Source organism: Zeus faber (assembly GCF_960531495.2).
Source record: "Zeus faber genome assembly, chromosome: 5".
Lineage (NCBI taxonomy): Eukaryota > Metazoa > Chordata > Actinopteri > Zeiformes > Zeidae > Zeus > Zeus faber.
The window spans coordinates 2918092-2938549 of record NC_137192.1 but is presented as its reverse complement, the minus strand read 5'-3'; the positions used below and the strand labels follow the sequence as shown (position 1 = coordinate 2938549).

Here is a 20458-nt window from a genome sequence, read left to right as displayed (position 1 = left end):
GCTTTCCAAGTATGCGGGACTGGTCAGCGACTGTCAGCAGGCTGGATGGAGAGCGAGGTGCCTCCCAGTGGAGGTGGGATGCAAAGGTTTCGTGGCTCTTTGTTTGACCAGAGCCTTCAGCAGTTTAGGCATCAAGGGAGAAAGAAAGAGGAGAGCCATCCGCAGTACCACTGAAGCGGCAGAGAGGCAAGATGACTGTGGCTCAAGAGAGGAGAACAGTGGAGACATGGTAATTAGTTAGCCATCTGGACACAAGCCGGGGTCTGATCAGCCCCGGCTGGGTCACCTGGATGAGGGTGTACGATGTTGAAAGACCCGAAACACCCTATGATTCCAGGAATATCACTGATGATGCGTCCAGAAGCATCAGCAGATGTATTTACACAGCCTTCTATTCTTTGCGTTTGTCCAGTTAAAGATGTGGTTCTAAAAGTATGCCAACTTCACAGAATCAGTATTAATCTATAGTTGCAGCACATATTAGTATCGAGGGTCTAAATTACGTAATGTAATGTAATGTTATATAATTAGTTTAGGTTTTTAATTGTTAGTGAACAAAAACCTTATAAAACTATATTATGTGATACTACAAAAAAAATTCATATGTATGGATCAAAAAAGAAAAATCTCCGAAGTGACCACATCTGTCCAATTTGTTTTTGCAGAACAGACCACCCACTGAAAACAAACTGTTCTGATTTATTTCCTTTTGGCTTTCTGAGAACATTTCCCCATGACATGAAAGGGTAACGGTTAAATGAGTGGACGCACATGTAATTTTTTTTTTTTTTAATTACAAAGGGCATAATAACCTAATTGTGGGGCCGTTATTCATTTTTCATGACTACGCTGTGATAAGCAGTGGTGGGAGGGTGAATAACTGTTTATAAATGCTACAAACAAGATAAGATGTTTGGAGGCGTGTGCTTTGCTGCTTTGCATTTGCAGTTTAATGAGGTCATTTGCATAATGTCTGCATTATTCAATTTTCCTACCTTGAGGAAAACTTTGAAGCGGAAATAAAATGGTGGTTCATCACAAAGGATTCACTAAATGGGTGGTGAGCGGTTGATGTGGTGGCCGCAAGATGATGCCTGCACATGGACATGCCCACCAAGAATTGGCAGTGTGGGATAAGAGGGATCAGAAAAGTAGCGTCTGGTTGAGGCAGCACAGAGGTTGTGTGTGCACAGGGCAGGGCTTTAGAATGCAAAGTCGGCCTGCTGGAAAGAGGAGTGGCGGGCTTAATGAAAACTAGATAGATTTGACAAGATTGTAACATGTGATGGGCAATACAATTTGTACTTAGATATATATCTAAGTATATCTAGTCAAAGTGTACTTATTTGTCACAACGTCTGTTCTTTGATTTTCATGTTTCTAATTGGCCACCAGAATGCAGGAATCCAGTTTTCTATAGTCTGAAATGGCTGAAAGAATAACGTACAGTAAGCCTACAGGACCAATTACGTTGTTGTACTTAGTCCGAAATTATATCATAGTTTACCAATAGCAGCTTTGCGAGATTTGTCGCAGAACAGGAGTGCTAAATATACAGTAAAGCGTAATAAGCAAGATTAACTTTTGATAGGAGTAATGGCTACTTATGACCCTAGTAGTGGGTGAACCTAGTGAATATGAAGCTAAACCTTTCCAATCTTGAAATGAAAAGGTCTGGAATTGATTCCCTGGCCAAGTCTCTAGAAACTGTTTCCTCTCTGAAGCCAGTTGCTGTCGATAAAACCATCTTGTAAGTTAATTACATTTCTCATAAAATTTGAGGAGTTCACCTTTATTTTTCTAGCTTTACTCAACATTCATGTCATTGATGCAGCCTTGATGCCACCCCAATCCACGCAGCGTCTTTGGTTAATGCTTGACCACACTTTACAAATGTTAAGGACAATATTCAATTTTTGGTCTCCAACAGTATCCTTCAATTGGTCTTTTGAGTAATTTCTACACTCTTCCTGGCAAGAGCTGGTCTGTCATTCTGTCAGAACACCCTTCATGCAAAGCTGGGCACTCCTCTTCTGTCAGCTGCAGTAATACATTGAAGTGTCAAAGGAAACTGCTGTATTCGCCTATTGTATAAAGATATAATGACCGAGCACTGTGAGACAGCCGCCGCGGCAGTCAGCAGCACAGAGACAGTTATTTGAAATAATCAAAACAGATGTGTCCTAATCAGTTCGCGACTGCGGAGACAATTGGGCAAAATGACTGCTAAAGCAATTTATGTGACTTAGGTGAAATCTAGTCAGGCAGGCAGACAAATACACTTTGACACAAACAGCTGTGTTCCCATTAAAAGGAAGGGGGTTGAAAAAGCCCAGCTACCTCCAAGCGAGAAGTCCTAATTAACTAACAAAAAAAGAAGAAAACAGACAGCATGGAAGGTACTTTCCACAATAACTGCCCCCCTCCCCCCCTTTTTCCATGAGCTTGCATTACCTGAAAGCACGACATGACTGCCAGGAGAACTCATCTGAGGATCTAATGTACAGTATCTTCTTTTTACTGGATTCAGATTTTCATTGTTTTTCTTTAATTCTCGTACCAAACTCTAAAGGGAAATTAGTCCAGATAAGCAGCTGCTAAAGGCACCCATGCCTATCAAACAGCGTAAGTTAGAAATTGATGGCTTCAGGCTGCAGCGACTTTCAATTTACAGACATGAGTGACATGTGAGTTGGTATGTGAGCAAGAAGGAAAGTCAGTAAATAATGAAACACATCAACGCAACATGGCTGGAATATTAAGCAAGAGGAGGACATGAACAGTTTAACGTAGCATCGGATTTTTCCCTCTACTTAACGAGCAGCGCCAGACCACCAGCTCTAGCAAACTGAATAACTCAATAACTATGATTCAAGTATTTTATCCCATCAAAATGGATGATGGTAAGAAGTATAAAATCTAGTGTTTTGCCTAAAAATGCTGTAGGATTATTATTATGATTTACTAAGGGTTTTTTCCACCATGCAGAGACTCATGTTACCTAACACTTTCCATAGCCTGATTCACAATGGGGGTGGGGTAGGCGAAAAGGAAATCCAATGTTTTTTTTATTTATAGAAAAAGTCGCGGGAACTTAGTAAGTCATTTTGTTTGGAAAAGACAGCACCTAACAACTGACTACACGGATGAAAACCACCAGTATCTGCCTCCAAGATCCGAGATCTGCGCGCTTTTCTTTCAAGTCTGGAGTCAATTACTCCCAGAACAGTTGAACCTGCGAGCTTCAAATAGATGCAACACAAATGAAATCTACTTTCTATTCCGTCTTCAACTCTGCATTTTTTTTTCAAGTTAGAATAAGCGATTGATAAAAAAAATCTAAGATAATCATTATTTTGTAATCAGGGCTCCTTCGATTCTTAAAGTGCACATTAGTGCAAATCACCGCTCGCGCGGCTTATCTCTAACACGTTGAGCTGTGATAACAGTGTCTTGCTCGCTCAACAAGGGAAACAGCCGAGCACAGCCTTCCCGGATGATGAATTGGTATAATCACCTTTCATTTTTTTTTCATCAAAACAAATCCAAACCCCAGTTCTATTTTTTTTTTAACACAAAGATTTGTCTTCAACCTTTCAGACTGCAGGCAGTGAGTTGAGGCAAGAGTGCATTTGCCTGCATAGCTTACCCCTCTCTGATTCAATCAAAGGGCCATATGTATTGCCAGTGAGCAAGCACCTGATTTGCAATAACCCATTTGATAGATGGCGGTGTCCCTGGACTATAGCAGCTGTGTTATATGCTCATGCTAATCTGTTTTCAGGAAAAAGAAAATGGTCTAGGCATGTCTCTAAATGGAGACTTTACCCGTTTCCACAATTACGCACGAGTTAGAGATCAGTGGGGGAAAAAAATTTATATATATATTTTTTTTATTATTGGTTCTCTCAAACTACGGGTTCCTGACATGCTATCTCAGTGTCCCAATAAATAGAGGCCTCTTGCAATAAGGGGTCCAGGAGAAACATTTCTCCCCAACGTTCTGACAACGATGGATTATAACCTTCCAATTGTTGTGACTCTAATTGAACTGAGCGAAAACGTATTGCCCGTTGACCTTGTATGTCAAACGAAAGCCGCTTCGACTTGTGCAATCTGTCAATGGAAAAATAGGTTGTGTTTTGGAAATGGGAAATATTATTGTTCTGTAAGGGCTAAATCACTAAGGGCTAGTTGAAAAGAGGGTAACGAGATAAGTGATTACAACGACGGTCTTGTGTCCGGAAATATGGACAATTACAAAGCGGCGTCGTACAATCAGCGGAGGGCAGTGAAGGACGCTAAACGGACGTACTGGAAGACTGTGGAGCTACAGATGGAGCGGGGGGACACAAGACGCTTGTGGAAGGGGCTGAGGACGATAAAAAACTACAAGAACAGCTCCTCCCCAGCCACGGGTGTGGACGCCTCCCTAGCCAACGAACTGAACTCCTTTTATGCGCGGTTCGAGTCTGGCAACAGCACCGCTAGCTCGCTGGCTAATTGGAGTTAAACCGCTGGGTATGAGCGCGCACTCTCAATGTCCGTGCACGAGGTCAGGAACGCTCTGATGCAGGTGAACACCAGGAAAGCTGCGGGCCCAGACGGCATATCTGGGTGAGTACTGAAAACATGTGCTAACCAGTGTTCACTACAATATTCAACATCTCCCTGGCTGAATCAGTGAACCCGTCCTGCTTCAAGAGATCCACCATCGTTCCTGTCCCAGAGGTCGACTCTCCTGCCTGCCTGAATGACTACCGTCCGGTGGCCCTCACCTTGGTGGTCATGAAGTGTTTCGAGAGGCTGATTAAGGATTATATCTGCGCCTCCCTCCCCCGCACCTTGGACCCGTTGCAGTTTGTGTACCGGCAGAACAGATCCACAGATGACACGGTCTCCCAGGTACTGCACACCACGCTCACACACCTGGATGACCGGAAGGGGGCCTATGTGAGACAAGCACAGCATGCCCATGAGGAGAAACTGTTTGGGTTGAGGATGCAGTCAATTGCATCTCTTGTCTCAACCATGCTCAACGCTCTCTCGGGCATGCGCCCTCTAACCCCTGGCATCAGTCGATACCACCACTAGCGCCACCGTCACAGTCTGTCTCCCCAGTCACACCCTCACCGCAACACACAATTTAACCCACCCCGGCAGGCAAGCCACTTGGATGCGAACAATAGTCCTCCGTCCTTCACCCACCTATAGGGCAACACCTTAACTGTTGTGCCACTTTAATGTAGCATTAGAAGGTTTTTTTTTCTGTTTTTTTTTAAATGACAAATGCAACTGCTGTCCTCAAGGGGCACAAACATGAGCGTTGTTAGTGTTATTGCCAATGTTTGTAGGCCTTGCATGTCCACACACCCTTTTATAAGGTGTTTATATATATATATATATATAAAAATGTTGTCTTAGAATCCACATTAGACCTTGACCCTAATGTGATGTTATTGTACAGTATTTATTTTTTGCTAAATTTATAGTGTTAAAATGTAACTGTCCTGAAGAGCCCCAGACGAGGCATTGCTATTACTGTTATTTAGCAGTTATGTCTTTGTAAAAGACAAAACATTAACATTAAACATTTGTGTGCACTAAAGGGTTTAAAGTATTTTCCTAATAAAGTATTTTCATAATACTTTGATACATTTGTCAGTTTTCTCTCGTTGACACAAGACATGACATCCCACTGAAAATAAATTTGTCAACGCTACTTAGGACGACTGTGCAATGTCAAATGCGAAGATTAGCTCGCCATTGTTTGTCCGTGAATGTCTCAATTATGATTCTGTCTCGCCAGTCTTGACTTCTTGCATGTATCCACAATGTCCTCTCAGGTCTTGGGCTATCACAGCAGAGGCAGAGTTCTCCTTTTTCTCATTTCCAGTTGGACTGTTGCCTCACAGCAAGAAGGTCCTGGGTTCAATTCCCGCCTGCGGCGCTGTTGGCACCGTGCTCCGGGCAGGTTATCTCCCAAATAGGAGCCTTTCTGTGTGGAGTTTGCATGTTCTCCCCGTACTCACATGGGGTTTCCTCCACCAAACATCAGTCAGGACCCCCACCAAAAACATGCACACATCATCGTCTGACCAGCGATGGACACTCGTCACCAGGTCCCCGGGCGTGTACACGAATGCTGCCCACTGCTCATGGCTGTGCCCCCGGAGTAAGAACAAGCCAAGGATGGGTTAAATGCAGAGGCCTCATTTCACCGGCCACCATCCAAAGCATGTGCATGTGTGTGTGTGTGTGCGTGCATGTGTTGTAGTGAGGTGTGCTGTGTGACAATTAAAGATTCTTCTTCATTCTTCATGTACGGGTTTATTTACATATAGAGCTGGGAAGTGAAATCGGATCACACCTGGTTACTCGAGACACATGTGGAGACGCATTCCAATGCCAGGTGTGAACAGATGTACCTAGAGCTGTCCACTTGTGATTGGATCACTCGAGACGCATGGTAATGCCAGGTCTATTGAAGCTAGCTTTTCAAGTTAGTTGAGTCTCACGTTTCAATGTTATTTTAGTCAGTGACTATGCTTTTGAAACTTGTTTTTGAAAGTGATTGGAAGTCAATGGAGAAGTAGCAAAAACAAAAGCTTCATTCTCCACACAGCGACCACAGATGCTTCTGATAAAACCGAGGGCCAATCTTCATGCACTGATATGCAGGTAAGGAACATATACAGTGCAATATAAAAAAAATAAAACCTCTGATATTTACTTCCAATTGGTTTTTCACTACTTTTGAGGAAAGACTGTAAAACACAATGACATGGGAAAGAGAGTAAGAAGGCATTGTCTGGATTACAAAGTAATTATTTAACCATGTTATAAAAATCCCCCAAATAACATTTTAATGTTATCGCGCTTTAATCTATACTACTTAAATTGAACAATAACTCAACAATGGCATTTTGAAAAAATAAAAAACAATGCTTTATCTAAATACATTAATTCATTCATTCATAAATGTCAACGTGTTGAAGACAGGCTGAGAGGCAGGCTGAGGCTGGAACTTATTGCATTTTTGCCAAATCTGTCCTTGTGCTGTCTGCAATGCACGTTTCCCCCCAACACATTTCGATATTCACTTCAGTTGAGGCCCTTCTGTGGCTGCTGCTCTGGTGGTGATGGCCATAGCTGTGTAATTTTGCCATTCCATACGCAGTTGGAAATTGATGCAATGACTTAAGGGACACGGAGGTAATGCTTATCCTTGCTAATAAGGGAAGAGAGATTTATGAGGACCAGAACATTCACACAAGAGTGTGTGTGCACAACTTAAGAAAGACACTGTGTGCAAGTGTATGTCTGCGTGTGTGTTTGGGGGCAGGGGGACGGACTCAAGAGATAGAATGAGATTTATATATATTCATGATGAGATATGAAGGACATTTGTGCGATTTTTGTCCAAGTTTAAACACGATACAAATGTATAATGTGTCTTCCACAGAAACAACATTGGGAAAAGACATTGTACTAGTGGTGACAAGTTTGGCTCTTTTTGAGGATTCGGCTCTTTACGAGTGACTCAGTAAAACCATTTGTTCAATTTTCTAATTCTTAGTTGGTTTTATTCAGTTGGCATAACGAGTCAGAAGAGTCGGTTCAGCTCTGATTTGCGAATGGAATTCTCACAAGAATCATTTCGTTTTGTCAAAGTTTTTACAGTATTTATTGAGGAAGAATGCAAAGTTAAAGTCACATTAAATATAAACTATTCCAAATGCCCTTTTGTTCACTATAAATGAATCATTCGCAAGTCTTGCATCACTACAATGTATTGGAGAGTTGAGGGAAGTGAGCTTAGCGTTTTCCGAGTAGTTAAGAGCCCCTCGTACTTTAACCTACGGTGACCCTGACCCCAACCGATTTACCCCATTCTACTCCGCCATACCTGCACAAGGCGACGGTATTTGAGCAAAGTCTTCAAGAACGCAGCACTGAATAACTCAAACATGCCAAGAGTTTAGCACCTGCAAATGATATACAATGATTATTTAATGGTGTGTAACAGTTGCAGAGGCCTCATGACATATTTAAAGGCGGTGAATTATTGAGTGCTCACCTTCACTGTCTGGCCAGCTTCAGGGCCATCCTGATGGGGGGGAAAGGAAGTAATTAGGAACAGCTGGGAATTCAGAAATATTTTCATTAATAATTCAGGAGGCATTTTACTTTCAGATGAACGACACCTTACTTTGTCGCCCATAGGAATAAAAAATAAATAAAGAAAAATGTGTTTGGTTCATAGTCTGTTTGACCTTCATATTTTATTAAAAAGGGTGTTTTTTTCCATCTACTCAGTCACGGAAATCAGTGGTTAACGATGCGATGGCTACTCCGTTTGCGTATTTGGAAACTTTGGGCATTCTCCAAAGTTACAAAAGGTGAGAAAAGAAAACATGTGAGGTGAGTGTACCTACAAAAGACAGACAGACTGTCTCATCAGTGGTATTTGGCAGCAAACGAATGGGTTACTTGGTTCTGCAAACGAGATATTGAATGGCAAACCATTTTGTTATCAGATGGCAGCAAAAAAAATATATATATTTTTCCAGATTACAGCAGTGAGGTTGATTTGGACCATTTTTTGTCACCAGACTGACTTGCATGTGGAGAACAACGACAGATCCCCCCTAAGGAGTGTCCCTTAATGCGGCGGCTCGTCTCCCAGCCAAATTTAACCAGGGAGCTGTCACAACTAATCTCACATCATCGTGTCTAGACCCCCCCGCCCCAGTCAAAGAAAATGATATCAAGGTAAAGATTACTTAACACCCCCCCGACACACACACCTACACACCTACACACCTACACAAACACACACACACACACACACACACACACACACACACACACACACACACTCACACACCCATAGCACCCCACTCCGCAGCCCTCCTTTTTCTTCTAACCTGGGAAACGATTTTCTCAGATGGGGGCCACAGAGCGAACTGGTGCTATTTTGATATTAGCATATATATCACTGGTTATGGAGAGTAGGCCAGTCAGCATGATGAGAGCCTGTGACAGTTGGGAATTAAAAAAGGAGGGAAGGAAGCCAACGCTGTACTTAGCTGGCCTCCGAGAGTAGCACCGCAATCTGGGATCTTCCACAAGATGGATTTGGTTTTGTTGGCAAAGCCACACAATACAACGGTATATTTGGGGTAAAGCGGGAAACTTTATTTGTTTGAGAAGTGTCTGAGTGATGAATTGCAATTGTTGGCAGTCGCTTGTAGGACAGAAATGCTTTGGTTGACTGAAACATGAATGGGATATAAAGGGACTCAGTCCAAATGGTATATTTAAACCCCTGCCAGAAGTCAATGTGAATATCCTACCCTGTCTGCTTTTAGTTGCTTTTGTATGATAGGGCTCCTCTCCTGAGTGTGTGTGTGGATGGGATGTTTAACCTACTGCTCGTTAGTCCAATCTGAATTGTACGCTGCGTACAATACAGTGGCGTGCGCGCTGCATGTGCGGTGTCTCACTGACAAGGATCTCATCACGCATCAACCGTTCTCAGTCAGTCCTGTTCCCGCAGTCTGTCAGTATTCACTACACTAGCATTCACAATCGCCACGCCCCCTTACCATGAAATAATGGTTATTAATAATAACAATAATAATATTAAACGGGTCCTTGCTTATCAATGAATTAATTTCACGACCTGGTTGTAGGAACAGAACTCGGTCGTTAAGTGAGGAGTACCTGTATACTTTACTTTACTACTACTGTAAATACTATACCATACTTCTATTATAATAACTACTATTGCTGCTAGCACTGGATTGACACTTTCTGGAATTATTGTTGTGATGTCATTACACATTATTACTACACTGCCACTATCTGTACTTACTTACTTAAGCGTAACTGCCATTTGCCCACACTGGGATCACTACTACTAGTTAGTTATTAACTTCTCCCTTTCTTACCTTGGACTGCTTTTCACTGCTGTGATGCCTGAAATTCACTACAGGGATTAATAAAGTTTTGTCTTATCTTATCTTAAACATAATAACAAAATATATACTAATTATCTCATTTGTTTCCTTTTCATCCTACCACTGGAGCAACCGGCACAAGTCACGGGAGTAAGATTAGTTTAGCCTTGTACTTGACCCGCTGGTCCATACCAGAGTTGTGATTATTTGTTCCATTATAACTTTTTCATTTTAGTCATTCCACACTTTCAACAATTAAAGGCACACCAATAGAGGTTTTCTTGTCTGCATCACATTTTTGTGTATTTTCTGTATTTTTCACATAAGTAGTCATCAATTCAGATTGAGGGCCCAGGTTGTACTGTATATGTTGTTCTGTGACTTGCGTTTACAAGATTTGCGTTACCATAATTCACAGCCTTCATTTCCTGTAATTGGAACTCCCAATCAACATAATACCACGCCTTTTCTCCATATATGGAAGTTCCATATACACCAGCCTGAACTCCAATCTGCCAAATTATTCAGTTTGGCTATATATTTTTCTAGGACTCTTCTTTACGTCTTTACGATTTGTGTCCAAATCGTCTGAGGCAGTACATTTTTTTTTCCCACAGTAACAACAAATCCAAGTAAGAACATATTGATAAATCCCAAATTCTTTCTTAAAACGTGCATATACACAATTTAAGCATAGATTTCTACAGTGCACTGCTTGTGTTAGGGCCTACTGAATGGCTGATTATTAAAAAGTGGAGTTCTTAAACAAAATAATGTTATGGATTAGCACTTTAAATCAATGTAAATCAGTGGCCAGACGGGTTAATAAATCACCATATATAGGTATACTGTATATATTAAAGTAAAAAAAAAAAAGGACTTTGGACCTTACCTGGATGGCGATGGTGAGAGAAGTGACGTTGAAGTGTTTCTCCACCAGGTCAGCCACTCTCTGCACGGTGCTGAAAAGGTCCGCCAGCTCATCTGCGCGAAGGTCACGGAAACGCTCCACAGGTCTCAATGGGCACACCAACACATCTGAGCCATTCTTGTTAAGGAAACTCATTGCAAACAGGGGCCCACATCAACCACAGCTTGGAAATTATTTTAAATTATTTACTTTTTTGGCTCTATTGATTTAAGGCAATCAATGTCAATGTCTTGCCTTAAATCGTCACAGCCATAATCCTAGATATTCCCCTCATTGTATGTTATAATACAGCAAATAAGTTATGGATGGAAGTTATGATTTGGTCACTTGAATGACCAATAATCAATTTGCATGGTAATTTCAATATTTCAATTTGCTTGGTAACTGTTACGAACTGTCAGACTACATATATCAATGCAATAATTGTAATGTAATTGTAATGCAATTAAACATATTTGAAATTGAAGTTTGGCGCAAATTGAATTGCTTAGCAAGGTCAAGACAATGCTTAACCAAAGAAGAAACCCTTTATTTCATCTCAAGTCATAAAGGTCATGACCCATATCACAAAGAAAGCACCCCACCTCAAGCCCAGCACCACGAGGGGGCATGTGGGGGCTTCGCCCCCTCAGTTGTATTTTCTGCCCCCTAGTTTATGTTTTTTGTACCGTATAAAAATAGCAGAAGACACCAAAAATATTGGCCAAGCTTGTTATCTGATCCAGTCTCTTTTGCCACTGCCCAAACCTAATTCAGCGCTGTTCAGTGCAGCACTGACAGTGCCGACAGCGCCGACAGCAGACAACAATTCTACCAATAATGACTCGTTTGGACTTGACCAGGGAGGACATGATCAGAACACGTACATCATGAATATTCATGTCTTGCTAGGAAAATAAATCCGCTAGTCGTCTGGACTTTCTCTTCCCCTTTTTTACAACTGACTAAATAGAGTAATTTATTGTGGAATATGCGACTCATTAAAATACGCTCCGTTATTCTCCTGCCGTGATTATAAAAAATGATACCAGGAGAGAAGTTATTTTCTTGTTTTTCCCCATTAAAACCACACAGTTGCACTCTCTTATATATGGCTACATGCCTGCATGTGCCTGAACATTTATATTTTACTATTAGTATGTTTTACTATATGAAAAGATTTGCCCACTCGCCATTTTTAACTTCCCCCTCAATCACTACTGCAGGGGTTTGCTAGTTGGAATGTGAGAGGCATAGGCTCCCCAGCAAAATCCTAAGTCACCTCACCAGGATAGATCCCAGCTTCTGTCTACTGCAAGAAACTCACCTCACTGCATCAGAGAACCTCAATTAATCAATTAATCAGATGTTTTGTGCATCATATAATTCTAAAGAAAGAGGTGTTTCTATATTGATCAATAAAAGTATCCAATATCAGAATAAAAATCGATATCAGTCAAAATGAATACCAATATCAGACACCGAAGGGCTATACATAATGATTTACAGAATTTTAGGAAACTTCAAATTAAACATAGCTAATACTGTATTTCTGGCCCTGATGATGACGACCCAAATTTCTTTCACAATATATTTTCAAAACTCTTGGAATTCTCTTACTCAAGTATTATACTGGGAGGGGACTTCAACACAGTACTTGATCTGCAAGTACTTGATCTTGGACGCCTCCCTAGCCAATGAACTCAACTCCTTTTTTGCGCGATTTGAGCCTGGCAACAACACCGCTAGCTCACCAGCTAATTGGAGTTACACCGCTGGGGATGAGCACACACTCTCAGTGTTTGAGCATGACATCAGCAAGGCTCTGATGCACTTGAACACCAGGAAAGCTGCAGGCCCAGATGGCATATCTGGGCGAGCACTGAAGATCTGTGCCAACCAACTAGCCCCAGTGTTCATGAGGATATTCAATGCCTCCCTAGCTGAGTCAGTGGTCCCGTCCTGCTTCAAGAGGTCCACCGTCATTCCTGTCCTGAAGATTGCCTCTCCAGCCTGCCTGAATGACAACCATCTGGTGGCCCTCACCTTGGTGATCATGAAGTGCTTTGAGAGGCTGATTAAGGATTACATCTGTGCCTCCCTCCCCCGCTCCTTGGACCCGCTGCAGTTCGCTTTCCCGCCGAACAGATCCACAAACGATGCGGTCTCGCGGGTACTGCACACCTTGCTCACGCACCTGGATGGCCAGAAGGGGGCCTATGCGAGATTGCTGTTCATCGGCTATAGTTCAGCTTTCCATACCATAGTCCCCACCAGACTGGCTGTCAAGCTGCGGGAGCTACGACTGAGCACTCTGCTGTGTGCCTGGATCCTGGACTTCCTCTCAGCCCGGCCCCAGGTGGTTAGGGTGAGGCGCATGTCCAGCTCCCTCACCCTGAACACAGGATCCCCCCAGGGCTGCATCCTCAGCCGCCTACTGTACTCCCTGTACACACATGACTGTGTGGCCAGGTCCAGCTCAGACACAATCATCAAGTTTGCTGACGAAACTGTTATGGTGGGCCTGATCACCGACTACGATGAGAAGGCCTAGCGTGAGGAGGTGGCTGACTTGTTACTCTGGTGCCAGGACAACAGCCCACGTCTGAACATCAGTAAAGCTAAGGAGCTGATTGTGGACTTTAGGAGGGGATTACAACCGAGGACGCATGCGCCGTTAGTGATTAATGGGACTTCTGTCGACAGGGTAAGCAGCTTCAAGTACCTGGGAGTCCACATAGGAGTATTTAACATGGACTTTACATACAGACACTCTGGTGAGAAAGGTGAGGCAATGTCTTTACCACCTCAGGCAGCTAAAGTAATTCAGGGTCTCGTGAGGATGTTCAAGTCCTTCTACTCTGGAGTAGTGGAGAGCATACTGACAGGCAACACCACTGCCTGGTTTGGGAACTGTACTGCTCAGAACAGGCGGGCCCTCCAGCGGGTGTTGCCTTCAGCCAAACATACTACTGGAACTACCCTCCCCTCCCTGCAGGACTTGTACTCTGCTACTACACCAGGAGGTGTAATAGCAGAGTCCGCAGGATCATGAAGAATCCTCATCACCATACTGGATGAAGATGTTTGTTCTCATTGTTCCTTCAATAGAAGCGAAGACTACTTGGATGTCATCTTGCTGTGCCCACCTATCCAAAAATTCTGGACCAACATCACCTAGAACCAATCAACCCTTCAGGGTCACAGCATTCCAGTTTCCCCGTCTAGATTTCTCCTCGGTGACCTCCCCTCAGTTGACCACCACTCAAACACTATCAACCCATTTTGATCACCTTAATAATTGCCAAGAAAATAATATTACTCAGTTGGAAAAACAGAGTTAATCTCACCATTTCCCAATGGTTATATTTACTTTATAAATATTTATTTAGAATACATCTCAACAAACACTATTTGCAATATTCAAAAACAAGGTTTATTAATTTAATGAAATATGGGCTACTTTTATCACTGATAACGCCATCCATTAATACTTGAGTCTTCCCAATTTGGGGCAATGTCACAGTGTTTCGGGGCCTCTGGGGGTCGTTCGGGTCTCACCTGGGCTCTGCAGTTGGGTAGGTGCTAAGCGGCTTTGGGGACCTCCGTGGCGCTTGGTGCTGTGGCCATGGGGGTGATACGGGGGTTTGAGGGTGCCGTGTGCCCTTGTCGCAGGGTTGAGCTGGCCAGTCTCTGGGCTGGGGAGGTGGCAGTGCCCTTGGGGGGTGCCTGCAGCTGGTGTCCATGTGCTGGTTTGAGGCGTGGTTGTGGGTTTGGGGCTTGGGTTGGGGGCGGGGGGAATGAATTGTGGGGTCGGGTCTTGGCCCCGTGGTTGGCAGGTTGGTGCGCCGCTGGGGTCGCCCGCCCTGTGGACGGGGTGATGGGGTTTGCATGTCCTTCAGTGTCCTGTGGGGAGGTTTGGTCCTGTGACCAAGGAGGACTTGGAGGACTCGCACCTCCACGCCCCACAATTTTAACTGCAATTGCCAACAGCACACATTGAGCACTGGGGTTTGCGTGGTGGCTGGGCGCTGGTAGGTTGGTATGGGGCCGGGTGGGCCCCCAGCCAGCTCGGATCGGATCGGAGAGCACCGTCGCAGCGTGCCAGGTGGTTTCTGGCATGCTGCGACGACGCTCTCCACGGCACCGGCAGGTGCCTTCCGGGGCCCATTGGAGGCTGCTTGCCATTGTGGGTGTGAGTTGGGGTGGGGGAGGTCTCTTTTGGCCTTTGCTCCCGCTGCATGGCTTCTCTGTGGCGCTTGCCGGGGGTGGTGGGGAACCCACACATCCTGCTGTCTGTGGACGTCGGCGGAACACCTAACCCTAACCCTATAACTATGACAGGAGGAGACCACATGTCCAATTGCTGTTTCAACTTTCCTGAACTTAATTAACTCTGTCTTGTTGATACAGTACATGTTGTTCTGACGTTTCTATATTTACGTTTTTCCATGTACATGGAAAAACATGTTTGGTTCTATGTTTATTTGTCTCAACCGTCGTGATTCTCCCCCTCTTGATTCGTTGTTTATAGACCAGAACATTATAAGGTTGTTCTCAAAACAGGGGGATTGGTGGTGGTTCTGTGTAACAAAAGCTGTGCTCTTGTCATCCCACAAGTCATCCACAGGACCGACTGGTTCCAGGCAGTTCTTGATGATTAAAGAATAAATAAAGAGTGGAATTTCAGGGTTGAGAATTAAACTCCTTTGTAGACTAACTCTGTCCTACATGCAATGGCATACACATACTCTGTGTTGTATGCCCAGCATGCTGACAGCACAGGTTAAAAAAAAAAAGAAAAAAGATAAAACTTAACTACTGCCAGCACTGCACAGGTGTGCTCAGTTATGGTTACCCTCCATCCTATAATAACCATCACCAATATCGTGTTGGCCGTCAATCCCTTACATTCATAAAGAGCCTTACTTTCTCCCCAACTGATTTGTTGTCTTCTCATCTACAGCCACTAAGTTGCCATTTTGGCACTTGCAGATTTCAGAACACACAATATGTAATTTCTGCCGCTATGGGGTCTCTCAATCAAAACAATAATGAAAGACGGAATTTGATAATGTCGTGAAGTAGTGTGGAATCATGGAAGTTGTTGTCATCACTGTACGTTTGAGCTTTACCGGGAAAGATTCGGTGACAGAATGAACACCAAATGGCAAGAAATAATTGTGCTCCATCAAAAAATTGTTAGTAGAGTAATGGTAGAGCAATATAAAGAATAGTACAATACAGTGGCTAGCTAATGCTAGCTTCTTTGTCGACTCCCTTCCTCACTCTCTGATGTATCATCTGGTCTTCCTCCTGTTTCCTGGGTCTTTTCTGGGTCTGGGTCTCTCTGGTAACAAAATATATAATATAGGTCGTGTCATTTTTACAGATTTTAATGCAGAAAAGCTACATATTATACCTTTTAAGTAAAAAAAAAAAAAAACCATGACAGATGATTTTGCTTGCTTTCATTTACATTTTCAATTCAGTTTTGTTAACCTTCTTTTTTGGTAGTAATGTTTTGCAGTGCATAAATCGCACGACTACTATGCAGCACTGATCATTTCCATAGTGACCGCACGCAGGCTCTCAGAATCAGCAAATCCAAAGGGTCTCACTATGTCATGTTATGTAACCCCATTAGGGCATTTTAAGGCCAATTATAACTCTAAAAAGAAGACTGAAATTTACATTTCCTCACAAAAAGTAATCACCTGCCTGTAATTAGCCGCTGAGAAATCCGATTTTTAAAACAAGCAGTCCACATCGATATCCTTCTTTGAGACCAAAGAGGGTAGAAAACCTTCAATCCCTCATTGATATTGATACATTTTGAAGCTCTGATCCCGGAATTACCCTTTCTGTGCTTCCTCAAAAGAAAATATTCAAACTTTTGATCATTTTGGAAGTGGTGCAGAGTGAAACCATGCACCTGTGAAGCTTTGAACTTGATCGGATATAACTGTCAATTGTAAAGTTAATAGTGCTGTGATCAGTTCATGTCTTTAATGATGAGATACAGTCATGGAAAATTAGGCTGATACTCATTAGAAAAGTTTGGGCAGAGGGGAAAATGTCTGAACAGTGTTTTAGACTGGTACTAGTGTGGGGATGATGGTGTGACACAATCTGCAAAGAATTTACTCAAAACTTGTACAGTTTGTCTAAAATTAGATCCAGAATAGAGGCAACTCTGAAATTGAGCTTTTGTAATTTGGTATACCTAAATGAAACCATTATTTTTCGAAACAAGGGATTATAATTGTATTCATTAGTTGACTCCCTTGAGTCATGTTCAAAGAAGGTAGCACAACAGACTTTACAATTGTACAAATTTAAAGTTAAACAAAGCAACTCAGCTATAAACAATTGCTTTGATTAGAGGAGAAGGGCATTTTTATATGCTGTGCTTATCTAAACAACAAATATAAGTGTGTGTGTGTGTGTGTGCGTGGGGGGGTTAAAGATTTACGGAATTGAAAATATTTTAGCAGCTACCAAATCACAGGAAAAGAGAAAGTAGAGTTAATTTCCCACTCATGAAATGGCATCCTGTTGCAAGAGGGTGATTACATTTTAGCATTTCATGCCACAATGGCCATTCATCTCAAGAGTCACAAACAGCCACAAACATGACACCCCCCCCCCCCCCCAATCTTTTTTTTTTTTCCTCATGAAAGCCTTGCTGGAATGAAATCAGATATCACACAACTGGATATCTTTCTTTTCCGTGCGCCTTTGGTGATGGAGCTTGTAAATGTCAATAATTGAACGGGGAGGGGCTGGTAATACAGGCTCTAAAGCAGTGAGAATGTATGTAGGGAACACTTATTATCTCCTTTTGGAGTATGTGGATACTGTAAAGGGGGGGGGGGGGGGGGGGGGATTACATGGGGAGGCGCTGCGAAGAAAAATTATTCCCCTTTCCCATTGCACCAAAAACCTGGTAACATCCGACATTTGTCACCAGTGGGAAAGGAAAAACCCGGTAGTCAGTCCCGGGTCAAATGACCCTGAAATAGACACAGGTTTTAATCGACTCCACCTCTGATCAGCTCTGATAGAAACAAGACATCTGGGTCGACACGCTAATTTTGGCCCCTTAACTCCGTGATGCGAAGCGCATTGAAATTCCGGACACTGACACAAAAATAGACAGGAATATTTTTTTATCATGCCATTATTTCATATCCCATTAAGAATCCAAAATCAGAAGTTATTGACTTTTGTCCACATGGGGGACTGAAATGTTGTGAATGTGGGGATCACACCGTGGGTACCACAGCGGAGAGCTCCCATGCTCCCCACCGGTCCCCGCTCGCACCAGCTGGTACAGCATGAGGTATCACTACGCAGGTGTACACCAACAGCACGGAGTATCCATGCTGTTGGTGCTCCATGCTGCTTCTACTGTAGTGTTGGGTCGTTCATGGAAGATCAGATTCTTTTGAGCGGTTCAAAATACTTTTTTATTAAGATTTACAGTTTTATGTCGTTGTTTGTTTAAGTTGCTGTCTCCTCTACTGTTATGTTCCCAATGATAGTGGCACCATGGCACGTCCATTTTCCAGCGTGTTTGTGACGTAGAACGTGACGCACCAGAAAAAAACGGCATTTCTCCTGGCAATGGGAAAAGTGTCAATCGTCTATTTTTAGCGGGTTGACCTGGGTTTTAAACCCGGGTCAACCTGCTAATTTTGTGTGGAAACGGTATTTCTGTCATCTAACATTTGTGGAAATAATTTTGAGGCACAGCGAGGCAAAATTAAACAAGTACCTAGGGGTGGGAATCACCAGGGATCTACTTGGGTGATAACCGACGCATAAGCATTAGATTGCAGGACTAAGTATAATTCTTGCAGAGAAAATGTTCAGGTTTTTGTTTATTCCCAGGGAGTGGGTGGACTTGCCATTTTTGTGCAAAAAGGCAATCTTGAGAAAATCTGTTGAAAGCAATGAATGCTGTTACACAGTTAAAAAATATAATTTATTTGGTGTTTCAAATAAATTTTATAGGACTTTGCAAGCAAATTACATGTCTGAGAGTGTGTTTATGTGGGTGCATGTAGGTGGTCGTGGGGGCAGGGGCTTGAAAATATTTTTATCTGCAAAAGCGGGGCCAAGCAGAAAACTGGTTTAGCCTATTTCTTCTGATTAGGAAGGTGATTCCTACTTTTCTTTTGAAAGGAAAGGCATACAATAATATACAGAGGGCCAAATTCACAAAAAGATTGAGTAGCTTTTGTGGCTGCTTAACATTGTAAATAACAGAAAAAGCAAGCGTCTAATTCACAAAGCACCCGCAAACGGTGAAATGCACTGCTAACTGTGCTACCGCGCAAATAGCATCTTTGTGTGCTGTTGCTGTTTGCGTGTATTTAAATGAGGTTTTTTTCATAAATTTGGTGCAAAATTGGCCCCTTTCTATGTAAATGAGCTTGGTGCAGTTGAAGCGCATTTATAAGGGGTTTCAGGCCTAGACTTTCCAGTGATCTGTAAATCATATTTTTATATTACTATTATAATTCATATAACTGTTAATGCTTCTGTAGGTAGCAGAATGGGTAGCAGTCCTTGATTTCAAAATGCACTCCAAAGGCAACTTGTTCAAACTTAAAATCATTTTTTATGCAGAAAAGGCATTACAAACATTGACAAAAATGGTTCGAAACAACTAAAAGTTATAGGTAATAGCGATAAAGTGATCAAAATTGGCATTGAATCACAGATGAAATCAAAACTAAAAGGACCATGGACAACACTGCAGGCACCTTTCAGTGCAGCAGCCTGGACATTTGTGGTAGAGTAAAATATATTAAATCAAATGTCATCATTTCTCCATTGTAATATAAAGATTCAGTAAGAACTAGAATTTCTTTAAATGTAAATATATACACAGTTTATTCATGCAATAAATGAACTGTGTGGGGAGAGTAAGATTATATTACACATAAACACACACACCCCCCCACACACACACACACACACACACACACACACACACACACACACACACACACACAGATATAACAGACGCCATTGACAGGCTAACTAATGCTACCTGTTGTAGCGTAGTTGGGTAGCTAGGTGGATGGAGGAAGAACAGCAAGAAGGCTATTTTACTGTTTGATAGCTAAACGGAGCCCGGATAAGACACACACATTATATACGGTATACAATTTACTCATACTATTTAAATATTTTATAGTCACTGCACACAAACCTAAAAATACTAAGTAAAATCCGGGGTCTCAAGACCACCCCAATGAAACAAAGGCACCTCTTGGTGGACAAAATAAAACACTATCAAATTACAACCTAACAAACATCACATGCCATTATAAGCCATAAACATTACAACAGTTTTTTCCAAATCTTTTGTTATACCTTTCAGTTCATTCACATTAAGTCCGTCATTTATAATTTGGGTGATTTATAATGGGTAATTTTCTGCACAATTCAGATGTGAAATTCAAAGTTTACCAATTCGTTTTTGACGCAAAGACAATCGTATAAGCGAACAGCTCACTCAGGTTCGGTGATTTTATTGTAAATTAAAAGGTTGTTGTAAAGTTCAGTT

The 20458-nt window shown here is 42.4% G+C and overlaps 1 protein-coding gene across 4 annotated transcripts in view; it reads right to left on the bottom strand.

Annotated features, from left to right (window-relative positions):
- Window positions 1-20458, bottom strand: part of fhit (fragile histidine triad diadenosine triphosphatase) — a 456691-nt gene that overhangs the window by 85384 nt on the left and 350849 nt on the right. For all 4 annotated transcript variants that reach the window (XM_080000299.1, XM_080000298.1, XM_080000300.1 and 1 more), the window contains 2 exons: window positions 10858-11003; window positions 8081-8110 (listed from right to left, as the gene is read on the bottom strand). In XM_080000299.1, coding sequence (XP_079856425.1) covers window positions 8081-8110; window positions 10858-11003 — 176 coding nt within the window. The remainder of the gene's footprint in view (window positions 1-8080; window positions 8111-10857; window positions 11004-20458) is intronic.